This window comes from Drosophila ananassae, chromosome 2L (assembly GCF_017639315.1).
Source record: "Drosophila ananassae strain 14024-0371.13 chromosome 2L, ASM1763931v2, whole genome shotgun sequence".
Classification (NCBI taxonomy): domain Eukaryota; kingdom Metazoa; phylum Arthropoda; class Insecta; order Diptera; family Drosophilidae; genus Drosophila; species Drosophila ananassae.
Window position 1 is genome coordinate 29,159,887 of NC_057927.1, and position 20,783 is coordinate 29,180,669.

The window sequence follows — 20,783 nt, forward strand, 5'->3', positions numbered from 1 at the left end:
AGTTTATTGGGGTCAACTTGTCAATTTGCTTTGTAAATCTCTCGTGTAAACAGTGATTCATCAAATTTATTGAAAATGGGACGAGAACTTAATAAAAAAGTGCATCCATTTTTTATATTTAACAAAATGGACAACAAAGTTGTCCAAAGTTTAGTTGTTAAGCTTAACTCAAAATAAATGAATTTATTAGTTTGAAATTGGAAAATTCACTTTTTAAATTTTAATAAGTTTTTTCGTCAAATTTCATGTACCATGTACCACTGTGCAGCGAAACGAAAACAAATTATTGAAAAGACTTTTTGCGCTGACTTTTTCAGTCAATCGGTCTTTTACTGAGTCTCTCTGTGCGAGTGTCACTCAAATCTCTCATTGAGCAAAACAAAACAAAACAAAGCCTGCTGCTCAGAGAGGAACCGAAACGGCATGCTTTGTTTCGGTTGCTCTCGCAAACAGAGCGTAAGCAAAAAACGGTTAAAAGTTATTTGCAAGCTATGCTTTCAGCTGAATTCACATATGGCCATTCACATAAGACCACTTTATGTACATGTTTTACTCTTTTAAATTCGAAAAATATGGATTTTATGCCGGGACTGCATTGAAAAACCTGCTTAACATACATTTTTTGCGATAAATGTACATAGAGCACCCATTCCTAATCTCCCATTTCCAAAGGTCCAGAATCGAGGGGGTATAAAAGGGAACTTGCCAATGAAATTGTGTCATGATGCTCGATAGTACTATTAACGGCTGGAGCAGAATAAAGGAGGATATAAGTTGAAGCGACCCAGGAGACTTAGGAACCTGGAAGAGACACCAGGCGGGCTCATTCTCCTGGCGTTGTCCTGGAGAGTGGAAATCATTCAACAAACCCGGAACGGCGACTGCTGAGCGACGGAAAGACAAGCGTCATCGGTGTAGCCGAGCAGGAGTAGCAAGAGGAACAGTAAGGATCTGGCGGAGGAACAGAGTACGTCATAATCAACCATCAGTTTATTTTCCAGTCATTGTAAATATTCAAGGTCTTCAAATATAGGAGGCATTATTTGTAGTAAAGCTATCTGTATTATTTCTGCGGTGTGGTGTGCGGTAAAATTGTCCCACAAAATCTTTGAGCCAACCGTGGCATTTGTTGTTAGCGAAGAAATAAAAAAATTAATTCGTTACAACCTAATATGAAAAATATGTGGAAACTGTGGAGGGAATCACACGGCAAACTAATTGGGGTGTGGGATATCCAAGAAGATGAAGAGTCGCATGCGACAAGCGAAAGCAACGCGCCACCAAACCACACGCAACGCGTACACGTCAAAAACAATGCCAGAAGCCTTCTTTGCTGAAGCTGCGAGATCCTCGTTCGGTCCCTTAAACACCTCCTACAGCATAGCTTATGTCGGTGCTCTAAAATCAGGAAAATCCACCTTAGACCAACCTGCAAAACGCTCAACAGGAACCAGGACAGACACATTTTTTTGACCATCTTTTAATAAAACCCATTGCACAACCATTGCTTTATTAACCTTGGTGGATATATGGTCGCTAAATTTAAGATTCAAATCAAATACGACTCATGCTGACGTGAGTTTATCGTTCTAAGGAATACCCATTGAGGAAGTATGTGATTGAGTGAGTTTACATTTCGATCAATTAATCTTTAGGTTGTTTGCCTAACACCATGATTGAAATTTATTCAAATTGGATATAATTTGAAACAGCCCAATCCAAATCTAGATTTGCACTGGGCACTGGTAAATCTATACTGACGACAAAGCTTATAGTCATCGGCATACATAAGTACAAGTGAATTAGTTAAGGCAAGGGGGCAAGTCGTTCAGGAACAATGTAAAAAGTAGGGGTTCAAGATGGCTTCCGTATAAGTAGCAGTAGTAGATCAGTAGTAGATCAGTAGTAGATAAGGAGTAGGTCAGTTGGAAATCCCAAAAGACTGATTTGAACAGAGTCAAATGCCAATGTAAAATCAATGAGACATCATCTCTTCGTAAGCTATTCCGGCAACCATCCGTGACAAAAGATGGTAGCCCCAATAATTAATGGGAAGCCATGCTGCCACGCTGATATTATTGATCTAAATGCAGAGTGATTAGTTTTTCAAAAAGCTTTGCAATTTCTGACAATTTATAAATGCCTTTATAATTGGAAGCGACGATTTTTTCCCCATTTTTATGCAAAGGAATAATGTAAAACTCGTTTCATTCGATTGCACCCCCGGCGCATTTCTTCAAAAAACATCCTGATACTCCAATGGAGCCTGCCGCATACACATGGTTAACATAGGGAAAAGCATGGGCATAATAAAGGGTTGTCTGATTGGATATTATAAGTGTATGGCTGAGGTGGAATGGTGCTAGATGAATACGTTGTTTGAAAAAACTGCAGGAAAGAGTTCCGCCATTGCCTGATGTTCGCATATGAGTTTTCAAACATTTTTATGCTTAATGTTTACAAAGTTATAAAACTGCTTTGGATGCTCCTGAGTAAACTGAATGCGCAGTGACGAATATAGCGCGGCGATATTCGGCGTTATCCACGGTGAAATTGGATCAAGCTACTAAGTATCTTGAATTATCTATTGAACAGCAGTTATTTTATGTTTATTTAAAAGTCTATTTCTGATGTTTTTTAAATTTAGTAGATCACTTGCATTAAAAGGTGAATTTATTAAATCGGACGTATATTTTCCCGGCACGCAAGAGTCGGACTTATCTACGGACCACTAACCCTTCAGGACGTTGACAAAAATTAAGTTGCATTAATGCAAAAAACAGTGAGTTCCCACTTTTCGCCCTCTAGCTTTATATGGATTCGGACATCAATTGCCCTAATATCACCCTGAAGTGCTCTATTGAAAGTGTTATCAGAGAGAAACGGCTCCCCGAGGTGACTTATAGACTCTAAAGGTCTCTATCGTCTGTAAACTATTCAATGGAATCATTAATTTTGGTTACTTCTCAAAGAAGCCAACCCTTTCGGGTTTCATAGTCTCATACACAATATCAGTCACAACTCTACAATTCTCAGTGAAATGCAACACAGCAATATCGGGCGACTACATCATTAAAGATGGAGTTCCACATGAATGCGTACTTGGACCTTCTCTCTATATGTGCTATGTACACTGCGTATATTCATAGAAACGAACTACTAACAACTATTTAGTAAGGTTTATAATTAGCTAAGTTAACAGTATATTTATTTTAATTTTAAATTTCGTTGTATAAATTGGTTTCTTTTAGAATTTGATGATTGCTTTAATGTTTTCTGCTGTTGGGTTCTTGAGATACTCAGTGACTGGCCGATTTTTTAGTATATTTTGCTTGTTCTGAGATATTGCTGGGCAGGAGTCTAAGATGTGTTCCATGTTTGTGGGGGTTGATGATTGACAGCGATAGCAGTTGCGTGGGGTGTTGGGGTCGAGGAGGTGCGGGTGTGTTATGCTTGTATGTCCTAGCCGAAGTTTTATAAATTTAATTTGGTCAATTCTGCTGATTTCTTCTTGTTGTATTTTTTAGAATGTGCTGATATGTGAGTGTTGTTAGTGTTAGTGTTTTTGTACCATGTGTTGCATTTATTTATTATTTGGTTTTGGTTTTGTCACTTGATGCCTATTATTAGGGCCAGTTTTTATCTTATTCGACGGGTTTCTGGTTTAGCCCAGAGCTCGTGCAAGGTTGAGTGAATTGATAATTTGGTTATACATTTGGTTTATAGTTGTATAATTTCTTCTTTTACTAATGGGATGTTAACATCTCGGTATCTGTATCAGTGTTGCGGATGCACCAGAACGCTGCGGATAAGGTCCTTACCAAATTTTATTTTATATTGTTGCTGGCATTGCCCTAAAGTTCTTTGCCACATTTTTGAGTCCTAATCCTAACAGGACCGTTTTCCCTAGTTCTTGCTACTTTTAATCGTGCGTCACACACCGCAGGATGTTCGCGAACATCGCCTCATCCTTGATCGTAATGAACAGTGCGTCCGATCTCGTCATCTTCGTGGGCGCTGAGTTCGATCTTCGCTGCTTCTTTTACCCCTTTTTGCGACCTATTAGCTTTGTTTCGGGTTACTATTCTGGATGGCCGTTTCTACGGCTTGCCCTGACACACAAGCTCCTTCGTCCTCGTTTGCGTCGTCGTTACGAAGGCCCCTCTTGCTCCCCTTGGTGTTTGGGATGTCTAGTCCGGTTCCCTTTTTTCTGTACTCCGTTGCCAGTCGAAATAGGGCTGAGGTTTGAGCCGCCTGGGAAGCCATATGCACTTCCTTGCCTTCCGGTTTGTCCTTCCGGTTGGCCATTCGCTCAAAGAGAGTTCGGATGCTCTCCATTTCGTCCCTCATTGGTTGGTTAATGGACCTCCTTTTTCCATCCTTCAGCAAGTCCACTAGCTGCGCGTTCTCCTTTCCGAGGTCTTGCGGCATTGTTACCCATCTCCTGGGTTCTGCTCTGTTGATCTTCTTATTTTGCTGTCTACATCGATTTTTTTCTTTCATACTCATGTCAATATTTCCCAACTCCTGAGCCGTTGTCCTTATGGGTTGTGCAGTCGCGCGGTTGGGATCAACCATGCTAGGGTTAACGAGGTATAGAGTTCAGAGTCAGATTCGCGAGGGTCAGGTATTGTTCATCTTAACCCATCTGCTTATGTTTCAGAATCCTATCTTAGGGCTCCAGTAAAGCCTTAGTCGCCTTATCGCGAGTTGCTCTTTCCCTGCATGGCATGAAGCCCGACCAACTATTGACCTGATTGAACCCTTCATCCTGCAGCCAGAACATGTTCCAGTGGTATTCCAAGCGCCATTTTTGGGAAAAGCTTTCTTCCGTTGCATCACATTGACCGGAAGAGAAAGAACTTTCCCCGTTCCTAACCTTAGCATTAGTGCCATCGATCCTGGCACGTCGGATTGACGTCGGTATTAGGGCGTTTCGCGACATACGTCGAGGTTTCCTACCGGCTAAGGCCGTTGCACTGTTGTGCGCTGTTGTTAAAAGTTTTAACATTAATTGCAGCTTTAAGGAGCGCCACATAGCATGCCTTTTCACTACCACCTTTAACCACCGCCTGCCTATTAACAGATAATTGTGGATAATTTGGTTGTTAAGGGTGGCGGTGTGTTTGCCTTTTTGTTGTTTATTCTTAAGCGCCAGTCAGTCGGGCTAAGTGGGCAGCTAGTAATGATGGTGACTTAATTGGACATTTTGAGCGACTTAAGATAGTATTGTCATCGGCGAATGTAGATGCCTTTAGTCTTTTGGTTTGTGGTACTTCTGCCCCGATGTCGAATTGCCGATTTGTTTGGCAACTATGTTATTGTGACTCACCATATATGCTCGGTTTATTTATTTCGGCATTGAATTTATTCTTACATGGCTACTATACAATCTAACTTACATAACCTAACCTAAGCCTAGCCAGTAAGTCCATAAAGCATGTTTTTCTGAGCCCCACCTTTTTCGGAGGCTGAGCGGTAACGAATTATTGCTCGATCTATTGGCTCATTTAAAAGATAATTGGCCCTACGACATGCAAGCCGAAAGGGAGCAAACGTAAGAAGATCCCTCGTGGGCACATTAAAGTTGATGAGTCCCAATAACATAGGGCAATCAATGTTGTGCGTCGATTCTCCAGTATACACATATGAAGGAGAAGGCACCGGCTATGGTAAGAGGATCCACATACCTTAAAGGGAGAAGTGTCAACTTTAAAAATTTCTTCTGCAGCCGCTCAACTCTTTTAGAGCTTATTTTATTAGCGGGGCTCCAAATAATAGACGCATATTCCTTGACCAGACGAATGCGGCATATACACTGAGCCTAAAGTACGGGCTCTTGAATTGATCTGTGTGCCCCTTCACAAATCCCAGCATGGCGTACGCCTTAGGCATAATAAAATGTAAATGACTAGAAAATTTTATTTTTTTTCCTAAATGGACGCCAAAATCAACCACCTCCTCTTTTAGTTGCAAGTTGTGGTTGCCGATTGCATAGGCAAATATCAAGCGCCAAAACGCTATATATGTAGCGAATAAAATGACATTTTAATAAAATTAGAGGAAGAAGATTGAGGGTGCTCCAAGAGGAGACTCGCAAATCCTTCTGCAGCAGATGACTATCTCTAATGTAAACTTGACAAACTTTATCGAAGCCCTGGAATCATCAACCTGGAATCGGCGCCGAAAGGCTTCAAGACAGTGCTTAGAGAAAACCACTAAGTTAGTTGAGTTGGATGGCCCAGGCATGAATCTATGCTGATTGTGTGATTTAAGGCTACGTATCAAAAATGTTAACTTTTTGGTGACTATAAGCTTAAGCAACTTGGCAATGTTAGAAATCTTGGCGATAGGACGGTAGTTGGTGACTTCTGACCTACTGCCACCTTTATGAATGGGCGTGATCGAGGAAATTTTCCATCGAAAAGCTAATTCACCCGATGATAGTGATAAGGAGAACAGAAGTTGCAGTGGCAAAGGATGAGATACATTTCTTTATGAAGAATGGGGAGATACCATCCATGTCAGTAGTATAAGACTTATTAAAGTAAGGTCACAATCTAATATGTCCAAGTTTCCAACCTTAAGAAAAGGCAAAATTTTGTGAATTACTTCCTGCTCATCTCAAGAGTCCATCAAAACTGGCAATATCGGCATTAATAAAAGGTTCTTTAATACACATTTAAGAAATAGGTGAAGCGGAAGTAAAAAAAACAATAATATTAAATAATTTTTTTGGATTTTATTTTTTCGCTCCGACAATAGTGGTTATCTTTTGATTTTTTTTTCGCTTTAAAAATAATGATCATTTTAAGATTTTTAAAATAAAAATAATTATTCCCTGGTTTTTTATCCTGGCTATTTTAAAGGCGTTTTCCAGATAAACATTCCAGATTAGATAAACATTTTAGAGGAAATTTATAGGAAAACATTTTTACTCTGTGACGATGTTATCGACAAAACCGTACCAAATACAATAGTCAAATTTAGCAGTGGCTCGGCCATACACATCGATATGGAGTGCTACAGACAAATTGATTAATTTCAAGCTTAAACAGCAGAAGAATACGGCTGGAACACTGCCAAGAAAAACTATTATTATTATAACAGTTATTATTAACTGTTATATGAAACAATTTTACACAATTTTTGTACATAAAATATTTTTGGAACGTTTTTTAGTCCATTAAAACACCGGACGAAGCCGAAGTTGATATACCCTTGCCGTTAAGCAGTAGCGTATATTATTATTATATATATCGGATCGTTTATAGTTGGCCGATCCTTATGAGAATTTCACCAGCAAATCAATTTTCTAATAAAAATGTTTAAAACAACCCCAAGCATCTTTAAAAATAGCAAGGTTGTTCCATTTGCGATCGTTCAGTTACATGCCAGCTATAGGATATAGTCGGTCGACCCCTCCGTAGAGACTAGCTTGCGTAGAAACAGACAGACGGACATACATATATCGACTCAAGAGGTCATCCTGATCAAGAATTTATAGTATATGTCTCCTTCACTGCATTACACATTTTTACGCAAAAAAATCATTACAGATGTCCAAAATTCCTAAAGGGACAAACTTTATTCTGTTTAATTAATTGTTTAATTGTTATTTAGTAATATATGTATATTTTTTCAGGTTTCAGACTGTGTTAATACTTTTTCAGAACACGGTCTTTTACCTTTACAAATGGCCCTAACAGCAAAAAACATGAAAATTTCCCAAACACTTGTGGAAAACGGAAGGGCAAATATTAATGCGCATGACAAAGAGGTATGAAAATTAGCCAAATACCTTTATAAGTAACGAGTAAAAATATAAAAGAATTATCGCACATAGAAGCTTAAAAATAGTCTCGTTTTGCCGAGAAAAAATAAATACTATATTAACTTTATAATATAACAATTTTTAAATAACAATAATAGGGTTCGCCGCTGCTTATATGGGCTCTGAGAAATGGTGACATTTATTCAACAAACTTTTTGTTAAATAAAAATTGCCTTTTGGACCTCGTGTCAAGGTAAATACGTTTGTTTCTTTTTTAAGTTTTTATCAGGGGTGGCACAGAAATCGACAGCGGAGTTTTAAGGTTTTTAGCCATTACACAAAACAGTTACCTTTACAAAATCAGAAGCCTTTTACGATTTAATTTCCCATGGGGTTGCACTATGGTCCAGGCGACCACTTTTGTTGGCATAAATTAATAACTCAAGAATGGAACCAGATTTTTCGATTAAAATTTAAAAAAAATGGGTGTGGCACCACCTTTTAAAAAATTTTTGTTTTATTTTATTAATTGTTCTAAAAAATGATCGTGTGGGAACAAATATAAAATTTATTTTAAGTTTTAATAAAAAACAAAGATAAAAACTGCATAAAGGAAAGCGCTTCAGAGATCTGAAATAAATATGGTTTAAGTTTGTATTATGCTTATTATATTTGATTAAATAACAGACCTTAATGTTGTCAAAGCCCTTAATTTTATTTTAAGTTTTGAAAAAATAAAAAATTGCTTTCTCCTTCGATTCTTGGGTCTTTACAGACTTCAAAGTTTCAAACATTTCCGATTTGTTGAATTTGAGGTTATGAACTTCAAACGCAATTCCAAAAAAGTGGTTGAAAGTGGCAATTCTGTCTATATACAATCGAAAAAGAAATAATTGCTCTACGCCGTACAATAGGTTTCAAGGTTGGACTAGGCTGGACTCACTTTCTACAGCCTTTTAAAAACAAGATTTCTAAGCAAATTTTCTCTATTGAGACAATTCACTTTAACATATAACTACGAAGGTGCAAACCCCACTAATTTTTATACCCTTGCAGAGGGTATTATAAAGTTGGAAAGGGTAAAAGGGTATTATAAAGAAGGATGGGAGTTTCAATGGATTCCTCTTTTGTCAAAATAATTCGATATGCCAAATTTCATAAGGATCGGCCAACTATATACGATCCGCTATATACCTAATAATATAAGATGCGTGGCGCCACCTAGCGGACTGCGACTCAACTACAAGGGTATATAAACTTCGGCTCCGCCCGAAGTTAGCTTTCCTTTCTTGTTATTCATAACTTAAGGTTGATCAGAATATTGTCCTTTATCCGTAATGAAAATGTCTCTTTATTTTTCAATTTACAATTTTCTGACTTCGGATTTCACGAATGAAGCGCCATCTATGAAAATTTTTGGTATGCAACATTGATAGTCAGTCTTCGCTGAATACAATTCCTTTAAAACCACTTCTTTATTTTAACTTTTAAAATTTGAATTTTGGCCAACAAAAGTGGTCGTCTGGATCATAGTGGGTTGGTAGCAACTTCATTGATTCAAAAAAATCATTTATTTTAACACTTATAATTTTAATAATTTTATTAACATTTATTTTGAATTTGGGCCTCAAATAATATGCAAGTTAAAGAAATCCTAAACTAACATCTTCAAACAACCGAATGACTTGACGCGATGCCACTTGACAAAAGTATAAATTCCCAAAAATGTTTTCAAAAATTTTACAACGGTAAAATATTTTGTTTACTTTAACAAATGTTATTATTTTCAGTAAAATTAAAAAAAATGTAATCTTGTTTCACGAATATATATTGTTTTAATACCTTGCATTGAGTTCTGAATAAAAAATTAAAGAAAACAAGAAGGGAAAGCTAACTTCGGGCGGAGCCGATGTTGATATACCCTTGCAGTTAATGTTGTTCCATTTTCGATCGTTCAGTTATATGTCGTCTATAGGATATAGTCGGGCGATCCTTATGAAATTTGGCAAATATGGCAGCTATAGGATATAGTCGACCGATCCCGGCCGTTCCGACTTATGTACTACCTGTAAAAAAAAGACGGATGTGTGCAAAGTTTCAACTCGATAGCTTTAAAACTGAGAGACTAGTTTGCGTAGAAACCGACAGGCGGTGGTCCTGATCAAGAATGTATACACTTTATAGGGTCGGAGATGTCTTCTTTACTGCATTGCACACTTTTGACCAAAATTATAATACCCTCTGCAAGGGTATAAAAATAGATGGCACCACCTAAGCCAGCCGAATGATAACTTTATCATAGCGGGAACATTATATAAAGGTCGAATAGGCTATGTCACACCTGAATATAATTTAGGAGGTTTCGGGTGGGAACGTTTTCTGTGGCACCCCTTTATATATGTAATATTTCCAGTATACTCCAGTATTATTACGCTTCACAACGTTTTTTTATAGATCTTCATCAGATACAGCTTTACACATAATTTGCAATTATAATTGTAAAAATGAAAAGTGGAAAGAAATTATGGAAATTGGAAAAAAAATTCTACAGAGAAGACCCAACGTAAACATGCAAAATGCTAAGGGAGAATCACCTTTGCACGTAGCTGTCATTAGTGACAATAAAGAAATGGTGCACGAACTTCTTAAAGTACCTAATATTGACATTAATTTGCAAACTTTTGAAGGAAAGTCTGCTTTGGAGCTAAGTTTAACGTCCGAAGAACTAGACTTTAGTATCGCTTCAAATCTTTTAAATATAGGTGCAGATCCCAATGTAGTGAAATCATTAACAGGGGACAGTTTACTTCAGTTTTTTGCAATAAGGGGAGAACTTTATGAGGACGCAGCAATTTTCATGACGGAGTTTTCAAATCTGGATCACAAAAATTTTCGAGGGTTAACAGCATTACACATAGCAGCTTCGAATAATCAATCAAACATAGTGAGGAAGTTGCTAATAAAAGGAGCATCATGCAATATATTATCGGGTGATGAGTTCTTAAGATCACCTATACATATGGCAGTTGACGCTAATTCTGTAGATACTTTGGAAGCTTTTGTTCAGATGAAAAATTCTGTTAATACTATGATAGATTTTAACTGTAAAGATGGCAATGGGGACTCGCCTTTAAGCTTATGTTTATCTCTTAATAGAACACATTTAGTACCCATTTTAATTCGCGGTGGTGCGGACGTTAATTTTAGAAATTCAGAACACTTAACTCTATTGCATCAATCAATTTTAAAGCGAGATGATGAGACTGCTGTGTATTTACTTGAAAATGGTGCAGACTTTACCACAGTAAAAGGTAAGATATTTAGATGAGTATATTGGCTGTTGCTATTATATATTTTTTTATTAGGGGAACAGTCGTCTCCATTAATTTTGGCAATTGAATTAAATCTACCGAGAGTGGTAGATGCCCTTTGCATAAAAGGAGCTGCACTTAGCACCTCTGATAATAATGGAATTTCACCATTGTGGACTGCTCTACAATTGGGGTACGAACTTGAGGCGCAGATACTTGTAAGGCACGGCGTTGATACTGACTGTTGGGACATTGGACCAAATGGGTGCATGCAAACACTTTTACATCGCGCAATAGAGGAACGAAAAGATTTTGCTGCTATATTTCTTATTGAAAGCCAATGCGACTTGGACTCTGCACGGCAACCAGGCCCGAACGATGAAGGTGCCGAAAGTGGACAAGATAAATCTTCCCCATTGCATTTGTGTTGTCGGTGGGGTCTTACCAAAGTACTCCAGACCCTAATTGACCATGGTGCTAATGTAAACTTGCAAGATACTGATAAGAAATCACCGCTTCATATAGCTATCGAAAACAATTACGATGAAATAATAACTATTCTTCTTTGTCATCCGGTCATAGACCTAAAAATACGAGATATATCTGGTAATACATCCTTTACAACTGCCTTAGAAGTACGTAATCACAAGGCTGCACAGCGTATTTTAGATAGACTCCCATCAGCAGCTGAGCAAATGGATCAAAGGGGGCGCAACTTCTTGCATCTAGCTATTGCAAAAGATGATTTAGAAAGTGTTCTTTTTTTAATATCAGTGCAGGTAGATGTAAATTCCCGTGTGCATGATGCCAATCAATCTACGCCATTACATTTGGCTGCATCATCCCAAAATGAAATGATTACTAGAAATTTAATTTTAGCTGGTGCCCGCATAAATGAAAGGGATGCGTTACAAAAAATTCCTCTGCATACTGCTATCGAACTGGGAAACCTTTCCGCTGTATCTGCTTTAATTCAAAATAATGCTGACTACGACGCAATAGACGTTGACGGCAATAATGCTTTACACCTTGCTGTTCGTAACGGGCAGTTTTTAATTGTTCGGGAACTTTTAACAGAATCAACGGTAAACGCAGAAGCTATGAATTTTAAAGGACGGAATCCTTTGCATGAACTATGTCGAGTTGTTGAGGACAATACCGCTGCTACCATTTGCGAGTTATTTCTAGAGTGTATGCCTAAATACCCAATTAACATTCCTGATATGGATGGAAATACTCCGTTACTTCTCTCTTTCATGCGTGGGCAGTCACCACTTTGTAAAGTTCTTGTAAAAGCAGGCGCTTGTTTAGGAACTGAAAACAAGGATGGAATTAATATTTTTAACTTTAAGCTTGCCACAAACCAATTGCTCCACAAATTGTTAGATCAATTGCCGCAGGAATCACCCTGGTCAGAGTCTGATGTATGTCAAGAATGTACCGTAAAATTTACAATTACCATGCGAAAACATCATTGGTATGTATATAATTTAGTCTCTTGATTTTATATTCTAATGTGATTTTCTTTTAACGAAGCCGACATTGTGGACGTGTTCTTTGTTTTAAATGTTCCAATAACGATGTTCCAATTTTGAAATTTGGTATAAACAAACCGGTCAGAGTTTGCTTCGTCTGCTTTACCATATTGCAGTGTGGAAATGGAATGTAACTTTTTATAAAATGATTAGTACAAGTTATTATTTGAAAAAAGTACACCTAATGTTTATTCAAAGCAAAAAATAAAAAAATTTACAAAAAATTTAGTGTCATTCAAAACAAAAAGAAGTGGTGTCTATACAAAAAAGTTGTTTTATTTAGCTGCGGTTCGGACAATAATTTTTTTTATATTTTAGTAAAATAAAAATAAATATAAATAATATTCTGGATACTAGTACTATATATCTGTACTTTATTTACGCATTTTCTTACCAAAAGACCAAGATTCTTTTTTGATTTTTGGATTTAAAAATGTCCAATTTTATTGAGCAGAGAAGTGTCCAATTTTTGTTTGTGGAATAAAGTTTCGGCTGCGATAACACTGAGGATGTTGCGGAAGGCACCCTCTTAAATTTCATTCCGCAAACAAAATTTGATGGCACTTCTCTGCTCTATGAAATCAGTCATTGTAAAAATCGAGAAAATACCCTAAATTTTTTTACTTTTTGAGTGCGAAACTACAAACCCCAGCCGATTGGACTAGCAGTAATGGCCTGGGAGTGAACGCATAAAAAACAGAATTAGTTCTCTTTAGTAGGAGATATAAAATTTTACCCCTCATTATACGAAGACTAAACAACCAAAGACTTTCATTCAGCAATAATGCCAATTACCTAGGGGTAGTACTAGACAGAAATATTAACTGGAAACTAAACATAGAAGATACGTCAAAGAATGCTGCCATAGACCTTATCACCTAGGACTCAAATGGAGCATGTCTACCGATATAGTGAGCTGGTGGCCAGCACTCCAAAAAGGCTACTTCCTCAAAGGTAGGAAAGACCTAGCGAGCATCAGTGGCGAGCTTCGATCCCCTCATAACGAAGCCCCAAGTGCTGTTCTCATCCTACCTAGTGGCAGGCACGGAGCAGTTCACCATTTTACTAAATCGTAGAGTAGTTGCATTATTGACATATTGAAGAAGATTGCATATCCTATGTGATTATTTGAAGAATCCGCAAAAATCTTCTCTTCTCTACATGATAATTGTAGCAAAATCTGTATGTTACAAAATATTCAAAATATGCCGTTAATCAATCCTATGCACAACATTTCCACGCTTCCAGCCCAGTTTTCTGTCTAGCGTGATCCCTATGTACTTTGCATTGCTGCTGACGGTAAGAGCTTCGGAAGTTCAAAATGTTGGAAGTGAATAGGACAAGTTCCATATTGGATTAATAACTCATTAGCTCGCGTGTGCAGTGATATATTTGGAGGTAAAATAATAATTTTGATTAATTTTCCCTCCAAACATAGCCCTGCTCTGCTTCTACATCTGGGTGTTGCTTTTATTGCTTCTATTCTCGCTCAATAGAGATTCTTATCTCTATTCTTTGCATTGTACTAACTCGCACCAACTGCTACCTTTAATCTCCCCCTTTCGTTTCCCTGGTACAGTGGTTCAAGGTTCCTCAATAATATAAACAAATAATATTAATAAATTAATTATTTAATTTTTAATAATCTTTAATAATTAATTATGGCAATCTCCTCTTCCCAGCCTACCATCCACTACTGGCTATGTGAAAACGTTTTACACGCTAAGTGTGCCGGGTTCACGACCTCAGTTTCGGATGCTATTTCACGTAGGTCTGGTCTCCACTTTTTCTGTGATGGTTGTCGAGCTGTTCAGGGCGAAATGAGATCGTTCATGAGGCAGACTAAAAGTTTATTCAAGGAGTTTATTAGTGGTTTTCGTAAAATCAATGACCAACTCTGTGCGCTCGATACACAGTTTAGTAGGCTTCAACTACTAAATGAGTCTTCAAAGCGTACGAAATCCTCTTTTAGTGATGTGCTTGTGGCGAATAATCTTCAGCCTGCTCAGCTGACAACTATGCAGCCGTTTATATCTCTGGCCACCCCAAGGGCCAAACTTGAGAAAAATTCGGCTTCCGAAAATCTCAGAATTCATGAGCAATTATCTGATATGTCCTCTTTGGCATCGCTTCAAGTGATCCCAGACCCAATAATTCAAACCCCCGTAACAGTTAACAAACAGGATAATCAACCGTCTGGACCCCCGGTACGTACTGATGCCGCAGTATTAGTTACGGTGGCACTTACAGGTGATACCACCATCGAAACACATTTTTGTTTCCCGGCTTGCCCCTGATACTGCTCAGATTGATCAGCCGAGATGGCTTACATCAAAGCCAACACAAAAGTCGACATAAAGGTGGTGGATATTAAAAATTTTAAATATTCATACACCAGGCACATGTCATCTTTCAAAATACGTGTGCCCTTGCAGATGTTCAAGACGTTTGATTCCGCCAGCTTTTGGCCAGAGAACATTTTCGTCCAAGAACCAAAAAAATAGCTAAGTACGGTGAAAAAAAAACCAAACCTGTGGGTGTAAAACTCTCACACAAACTTAAGCTCCGAAGTTTTTCCTAGTAGGTACGCCACTTTTAGATGTGATAGAACTCTGCGAAGGTGAGGAGGAGTGTTCATTTCTGTAGACTCCAAATTCGCTTCTGAAGAGGTAATATCACAAGAGTTTGATGACATTGAATTTCGTTGCATCTTTGTATGTTACCTGTTCTTACATACCACCTTCTTCATAATTTGTCCGCTATTCGTTTGGTTTTTGAGCGCCTGTCTGATGGTGACCAGCTGATAGCTCTGGGTGACTTTAATAACCCAGAACTAATGTGGTCTAATGTTGATAATTCTTACTTTAAGTCTTTACTGCTTAACTCACACCACGACTTCCCTGCAGGCATGTTCGACATGTCATTCGGGCAAATTAACCACGTTTGAAATTCTTTAGGTCGGCTGTTGGACTTATTTTTTGTTTCTGATCCTGATCGAATTACTCTTTCCAGAACTTTGCCCTTTTCTAACCCTGAGGATCAATATCATCCTACTCTTGAGATTTGAGGTTAAATTTCATAAAGTTCGTTTCTTCCGTAAGGCTGACTATGAAATTAAATAAGTTAACTTCGGAATTTCATTGGTCTGATTTACTGGCATGCGAGGATATAAGCATTGCATTACAAAAATTTTATTACACTTTAAACATATTTTTCGACGCTTGCGTGCAGTGGAAATATCCGTCCGCTTCAACGAATCCGCCTTGGTATACAAGGCATCTTATAAATTTAAAGAATAGTATGAGTAGACTTTTAAATAAACATAGATTATCTGGCTGTACAGTTAGTTATTCAAGATACTTAGTAGCTCGGCCCAATTTCACCGTGCATAACGCAGAATGTTATAGGAGTTATACTCGCCGCTGCAGGATTCACTTTACCGAGCAGTTGTATAACTTTGTAAACACTAAGCGTAAACATGTATCTTTTCCCCCACTGCTTACGTTTGAGAACTCTTATGCGAACACGGATCAGGCAATGGCCGATCTCTTTGCTCAGTTTTTTCAAACTACGTATTCACCTAGCAGTAGCTCAGCTCAGCCTTACACTTATAATATCCAATCAGCCAATCTTATATTTCGCCCATCTTTCGATCAAAGTGGTGCGTTATCGGATCTTCTTAAGGTCAAGCCCGCGTATTCGCCAGGCCCTAATGGAGTACCAGGCTGTGTTCTGAAAAACTGCGCCGAGCCTGTGCAAACCTCTCGTTAAACTTTTTAATCTATCGCTGGAAACTTTGATCTTTCCCCTTATGTGGAAGGAATCTTTCATTATTCCGCTGCATAAAAATGGGAAAAAATCCGACGCTGGAAATTATTAGGGCATCTCCTAATTGTCAGCAATTCCAAAGCTTTTTGAAAAACTTATCACTCAAGAGCAGCTCCACCACTACCAGCTTATTGAAACTAACATCTTTTATCACGGATGGGTTACAGAATGGCTTACAAACAGACGTCATTTACATATATTTATAAAGCATTTGACTCTGTTAACCTTTCGCTTCTTTTAAATAAACTCAGTTCTTTGGAATTCCCAGCTGATCTTTTTATCTGGATTTCGAGCTACTTATCTGGGAGAACCCAACGTGCCTTCTTTAAAGATTTAGTTTATTTTAGTCCGCGCAACATCTGTGGAAGCCCCAAGGAAGCTATCTTGGACCCCAACTTTTTACACTGTTTATCAACGGCTTGCCCCTTGCCCTAACTTATTCACTTGTACTTATGTTCAATGATGACAGTATAAATTTACTAGCGACCAGTCTAGACTTCAATCCGATTTGGATAAACTTCAAAATTGGTGTTTAGCAAATAACCTAAAGCTTAATGGATCGAAATGTAAACTCATATCTTTTTACCGTTGTAGTCCTCACCAAGCTATGTACTTTCTCTATGGGAATTCCTTAGAACGATTAACTCAGGTTAACGATCTAGGTGTCCTGTTAGATTTGAGACTTAAATTTACCGACCATATATCTTCCATGGTTATTAAAGCTATGGGAGTGCTTGGTTTTATTTAAAGATGGTTAAAAGAAATTTAATGACCCCTACATAACTAAAACGTTATATACATCATTGGTCCGTCCGATTCTTGAGTATGGATCGTGTGTCTGGAATCCTCAATACAGAGTACACCAAGATCACATAGAATCTGTACAAAAAAACTTCCTGACTTTCGCTCTTAGGAGACTTAATTGGAATGTAAATCTTTACCTCCCCTCTTATCGTAGTAGACTTTTATAAATCAACTTACCATCATTAACAAACCGTAAAACGATACTGGGGGTCATGTTTCTATATAATCTTATTTATAGAAATGTAGACAGCTAGCATTTACTAACACGCGTAAATTTTAACGTTCCTAGTAGAAGGACTAGAAACTTTCGTTTCTACTCCCCAGCGACATATGCCTAACACATTCGACATATGCCTAACACATCTCTCTACCACATCTTGTCACTTTGCTCCTTTAACAATCTTAAATTGCTTATATTGGCCGCCTTATCTGTGCAAAACTTTTCCTCGTGATATATATGTCCTATTCTTCGCTTAAACTATTTCGGATCTATTCCCGCGATTCCTGTACGTTACGCGGCAGCGTCCCGCGGTTGGTTGGACGGGAGGGCTATACGTATACTGTGGAAAAAAAAGCCAGCTAGAAGTCCGTCCGCAGTTTTAATATAGCCTACTGAATGCTGGACGCAGTACTGAATGCTGGAGCAGAAACTTGCCCAGAAATTCCTTTTCGCCATAACCACTACGGCTTTTTGAACTAGCGAGGTCTGACTTGTATGCCTTCCAAGCTTCTTCTGTGTTACTTCCCTTCGTGAAATTAAAGGCGTTAATGGCTTCTGTCAAAAATGGAGCCAGCGTCGGATCACCATGGTTGTTTCTTTAACCTGTCCTATTTTTCAGACAGGCTTTGTGGTACGCCGTAGACTGCCGTGAGCGCCCCCACAATGGAGTTTAGTCCATTCAGCCTATGCACAGCATGGAATTTAAAGCCTCAACCAAGAACCTCCTCCAAGATCCAAAGAATGTCTTCCTTTTCATCCGACATTCCTTCGGGGTCGAACGGCCCCTCGTTCAGCTCCTCCAAGACTGGCTCCTGCACGTCTGCCTGCAAACTCCGGCCTTGCTTTTGGCATCCGACCTATAGATTCGCACCATCACTTGCTCGAAACCGTATTTGATCCGATTTTCGGCTATTCCAGGAGCTTTACGGGTTTCTCATTTAATGTACAACCTGTCGGAGTAATCCTACCGCATCTTTCACCTTTGGTACCCGCTATGGAAAGGGCTGGGTTACACATCCTCAGCATAGCCTGAATCGAGCTATGTTCCACCGTCTTCTCTGCCATACGAGCGCAAATGGTACTTCGTCCTATTCCACCCCTCTAGCTTAGCTCCAGGGTACTTGTGTACTTGTGTACCCTTTCCAAGAAAGGATCATGTGCTTACAGAGACATAAGAATCTTACTTCTTAGCACGCAATCACCTTAATGCTACCTTGGTACCAGCCTGAGTCTTCGCATTCTGGTGATGGTCCTTCTTTATTTTTCCTTCATTTCTTCCAAAGACGTTCCGCAACATCCTCAACGTTTCCGCAGCTGAAATTTCATTCCGCAAATAAAATTTCATGGCACTTCTCTGCTCTATGAAATCAGACATTGTAAAAATCAAGGAAATACCCCCAATTTTGTGACTTTTTGAGTGCGAAACTACAAACCCCAGCCGATTGGACTAGCAGTAATGGCCTGGGAGTGAACGCATAAAAAACAGAACTAGTTCTCTTCAGTTGGATATATAAAATCTTATCTCTCATCACACGAAGACTAAACAACCAAAAGCTTTTATTCAGCAATAATGCCAAGTACCTAGGGGTAGTACTAGACAGAAATATTAACTGGAAACTAAACATAGAAGATACGTCAAAGAATGTTGACATAGCCCTCATCACCTAGGACTCAAATGGAGCATGTCTATCGATATAGTAAGCTGGATCTACATGGCCGTAGTCAGACAGATTTTATTGTATGGAGTACTGGTATGGTGGCTGTTCAGTTACTGAGTGTTTTCGGTAGCTTTATTTTTTTCTGTTCTAAATATTGCCTTTAATAAAAACAACCACAGTTCGATTTAAAGATGTTGATACAATTTATTTAATTGTATTGGCGTTTCTACAAATGATATATTTACAAATGTGACTGAGTAGGGTTGACGATCAAATTAAAATGATGTCGCGGGAGCGCGGCTCAATGCTTGATGCTGCGGAGCGACCGAGAGATCCCGCGAGAGAGCGAGACAAACGCTTGTGCATAACGGCAGATGCAGGTGGCCGATCGAATGCACAAGAGCGGGCGACGAGAATAGAGCGGGAGACGCGAACATAAATATAAAGAAAGTGACGTTACGAGTTCAATAAATTATTGCCGGCCAAACTTCTTTCCGGCGGCTGCTTGACCCGACATACTCCCCGCGTCGGAAGATGGGCTTTCAACAGCATCATGAAGGGGCAGCAGGCACAATTTATTGACTGCCCGCCTCGTAGCACCGGACGCCGTCCCCAGCAGCGCCACCCGACACACTCCGTCATCTCCGACGACCATTTCCGTTACCCTCTCCAGGGGCCACCTCATTGGAGGTAAGTTTTCGTCCTTCGCCAGCACGATGTAATTTACTGCTATGCCTTGACCAGGGATGCGCCATTTGGACCGTTGCTGCAACAGGGTTAAATACTCTTCCTTCCATCTGGACCAAAAACACTGCTAAAGAAAGACAACCCGTTTCCAAGCATCTAGCCGATTTATGTTGAGTTTTGTCTGATCTGGCTCACTGAAACTAGAAGGAGGACCACCGTGCAGAAAATGATTAGGAGTCAGGACATCCAGATCAGAAGGATTTTCAGGGAGAGGGACTAATGGACTCGAATTAATCACTGTAGCAATATTGTACACCAGCGTTTGCTAATCGTCGGCTTTTAGTACAGCCGAGCCCACGACCATGTAAAAATGATACTTGGCGGTCTTAACAGCAGCTTCCCACAAGCCGCCAAAGTGGGGAGAACCGGGAGGGATAAACTTCCACTCAATGGACTCTGGAAAGCAAAAATGCAAGACAGCTCTCTGGTGCTCGTCGCTAAGAAATAGTCTCTTTAATTCGCTCAACCGATTTTTGGCTCCAACGAAATTGATGGCGTTGTCGGACCAGATCTGTCGAGGCTTCTTCCTGATAGAAATAAACCTCCTCAGTGCATGCAGAAAGGCGGCGGTGGACAGATCCCTCACCAGCTCTAAACGGACCAGCTCTGTCGTAAAACAAATGAAGACGCTAATGTAACATTTTATGGGAGCCTTGTTGCGAACCTCCGACTTATAGAAGAAAGGACCGCAAAAATTGATGCCGGAAGCACGTTTTCGTGAAGTTGCTGCCGTCATCAAAAGTTAGATAAGACTCCTGATCCTCTTTAGGCACGCCGTTTAACACGCTAGGGATATTGGAGCACCATTCCCGCACCTGAAATTCACTCTTGGACAGTAGCGAACGAACGAAACCTCAGCAGGATGTGAAAAAGCTTATGTTGGATGACCGGCCCAGCCATCAATAT

At 39.1% G+C, this 20,783-nt stretch overlaps 1 protein-coding gene across 4 annotated transcripts in view; it reads left to right on the plus strand.

Moving 5' to 3' along the window:
* Nucleotides 1-20,783, plus strand: part of LOC26515379 (rabankyrin-5) — a 95,062-nt gene that overhangs the window by 10,103 nt on the left and 64,176 nt on the right. For 3 of the 4 annotated variants that reach the window (XM_032449757.2, XM_014905457.3, XM_032449758.2), the window contains 5 exons: nt 7,646-7,780; nt 7,933-8,027; nt 10,229-11,085; nt 11,140-12,562; nt 12,622-12,870. The exons of the other annotated variant lie outside the window; for it this stretch is intronic. In XM_032449757.2, the coding sequence (XP_032305648.1) occupies nt 7,646-7,780; nt 7,933-8,027; nt 10,229-11,085; nt 11,140-12,562; nt 12,622-12,754 (2,643 nt within the window). In that variant the 3' untranslated portion in view covers nt 12,755-12,870. Of the gene's footprint in view, nt 1-7,645; nt 7,781-7,932; nt 8,028-10,228; nt 11,086-11,139; nt 12,563-12,621; nt 12,871-20,783 lie in introns of those variants that run through there. 4 annotated transcript variants of the gene reach the window in all.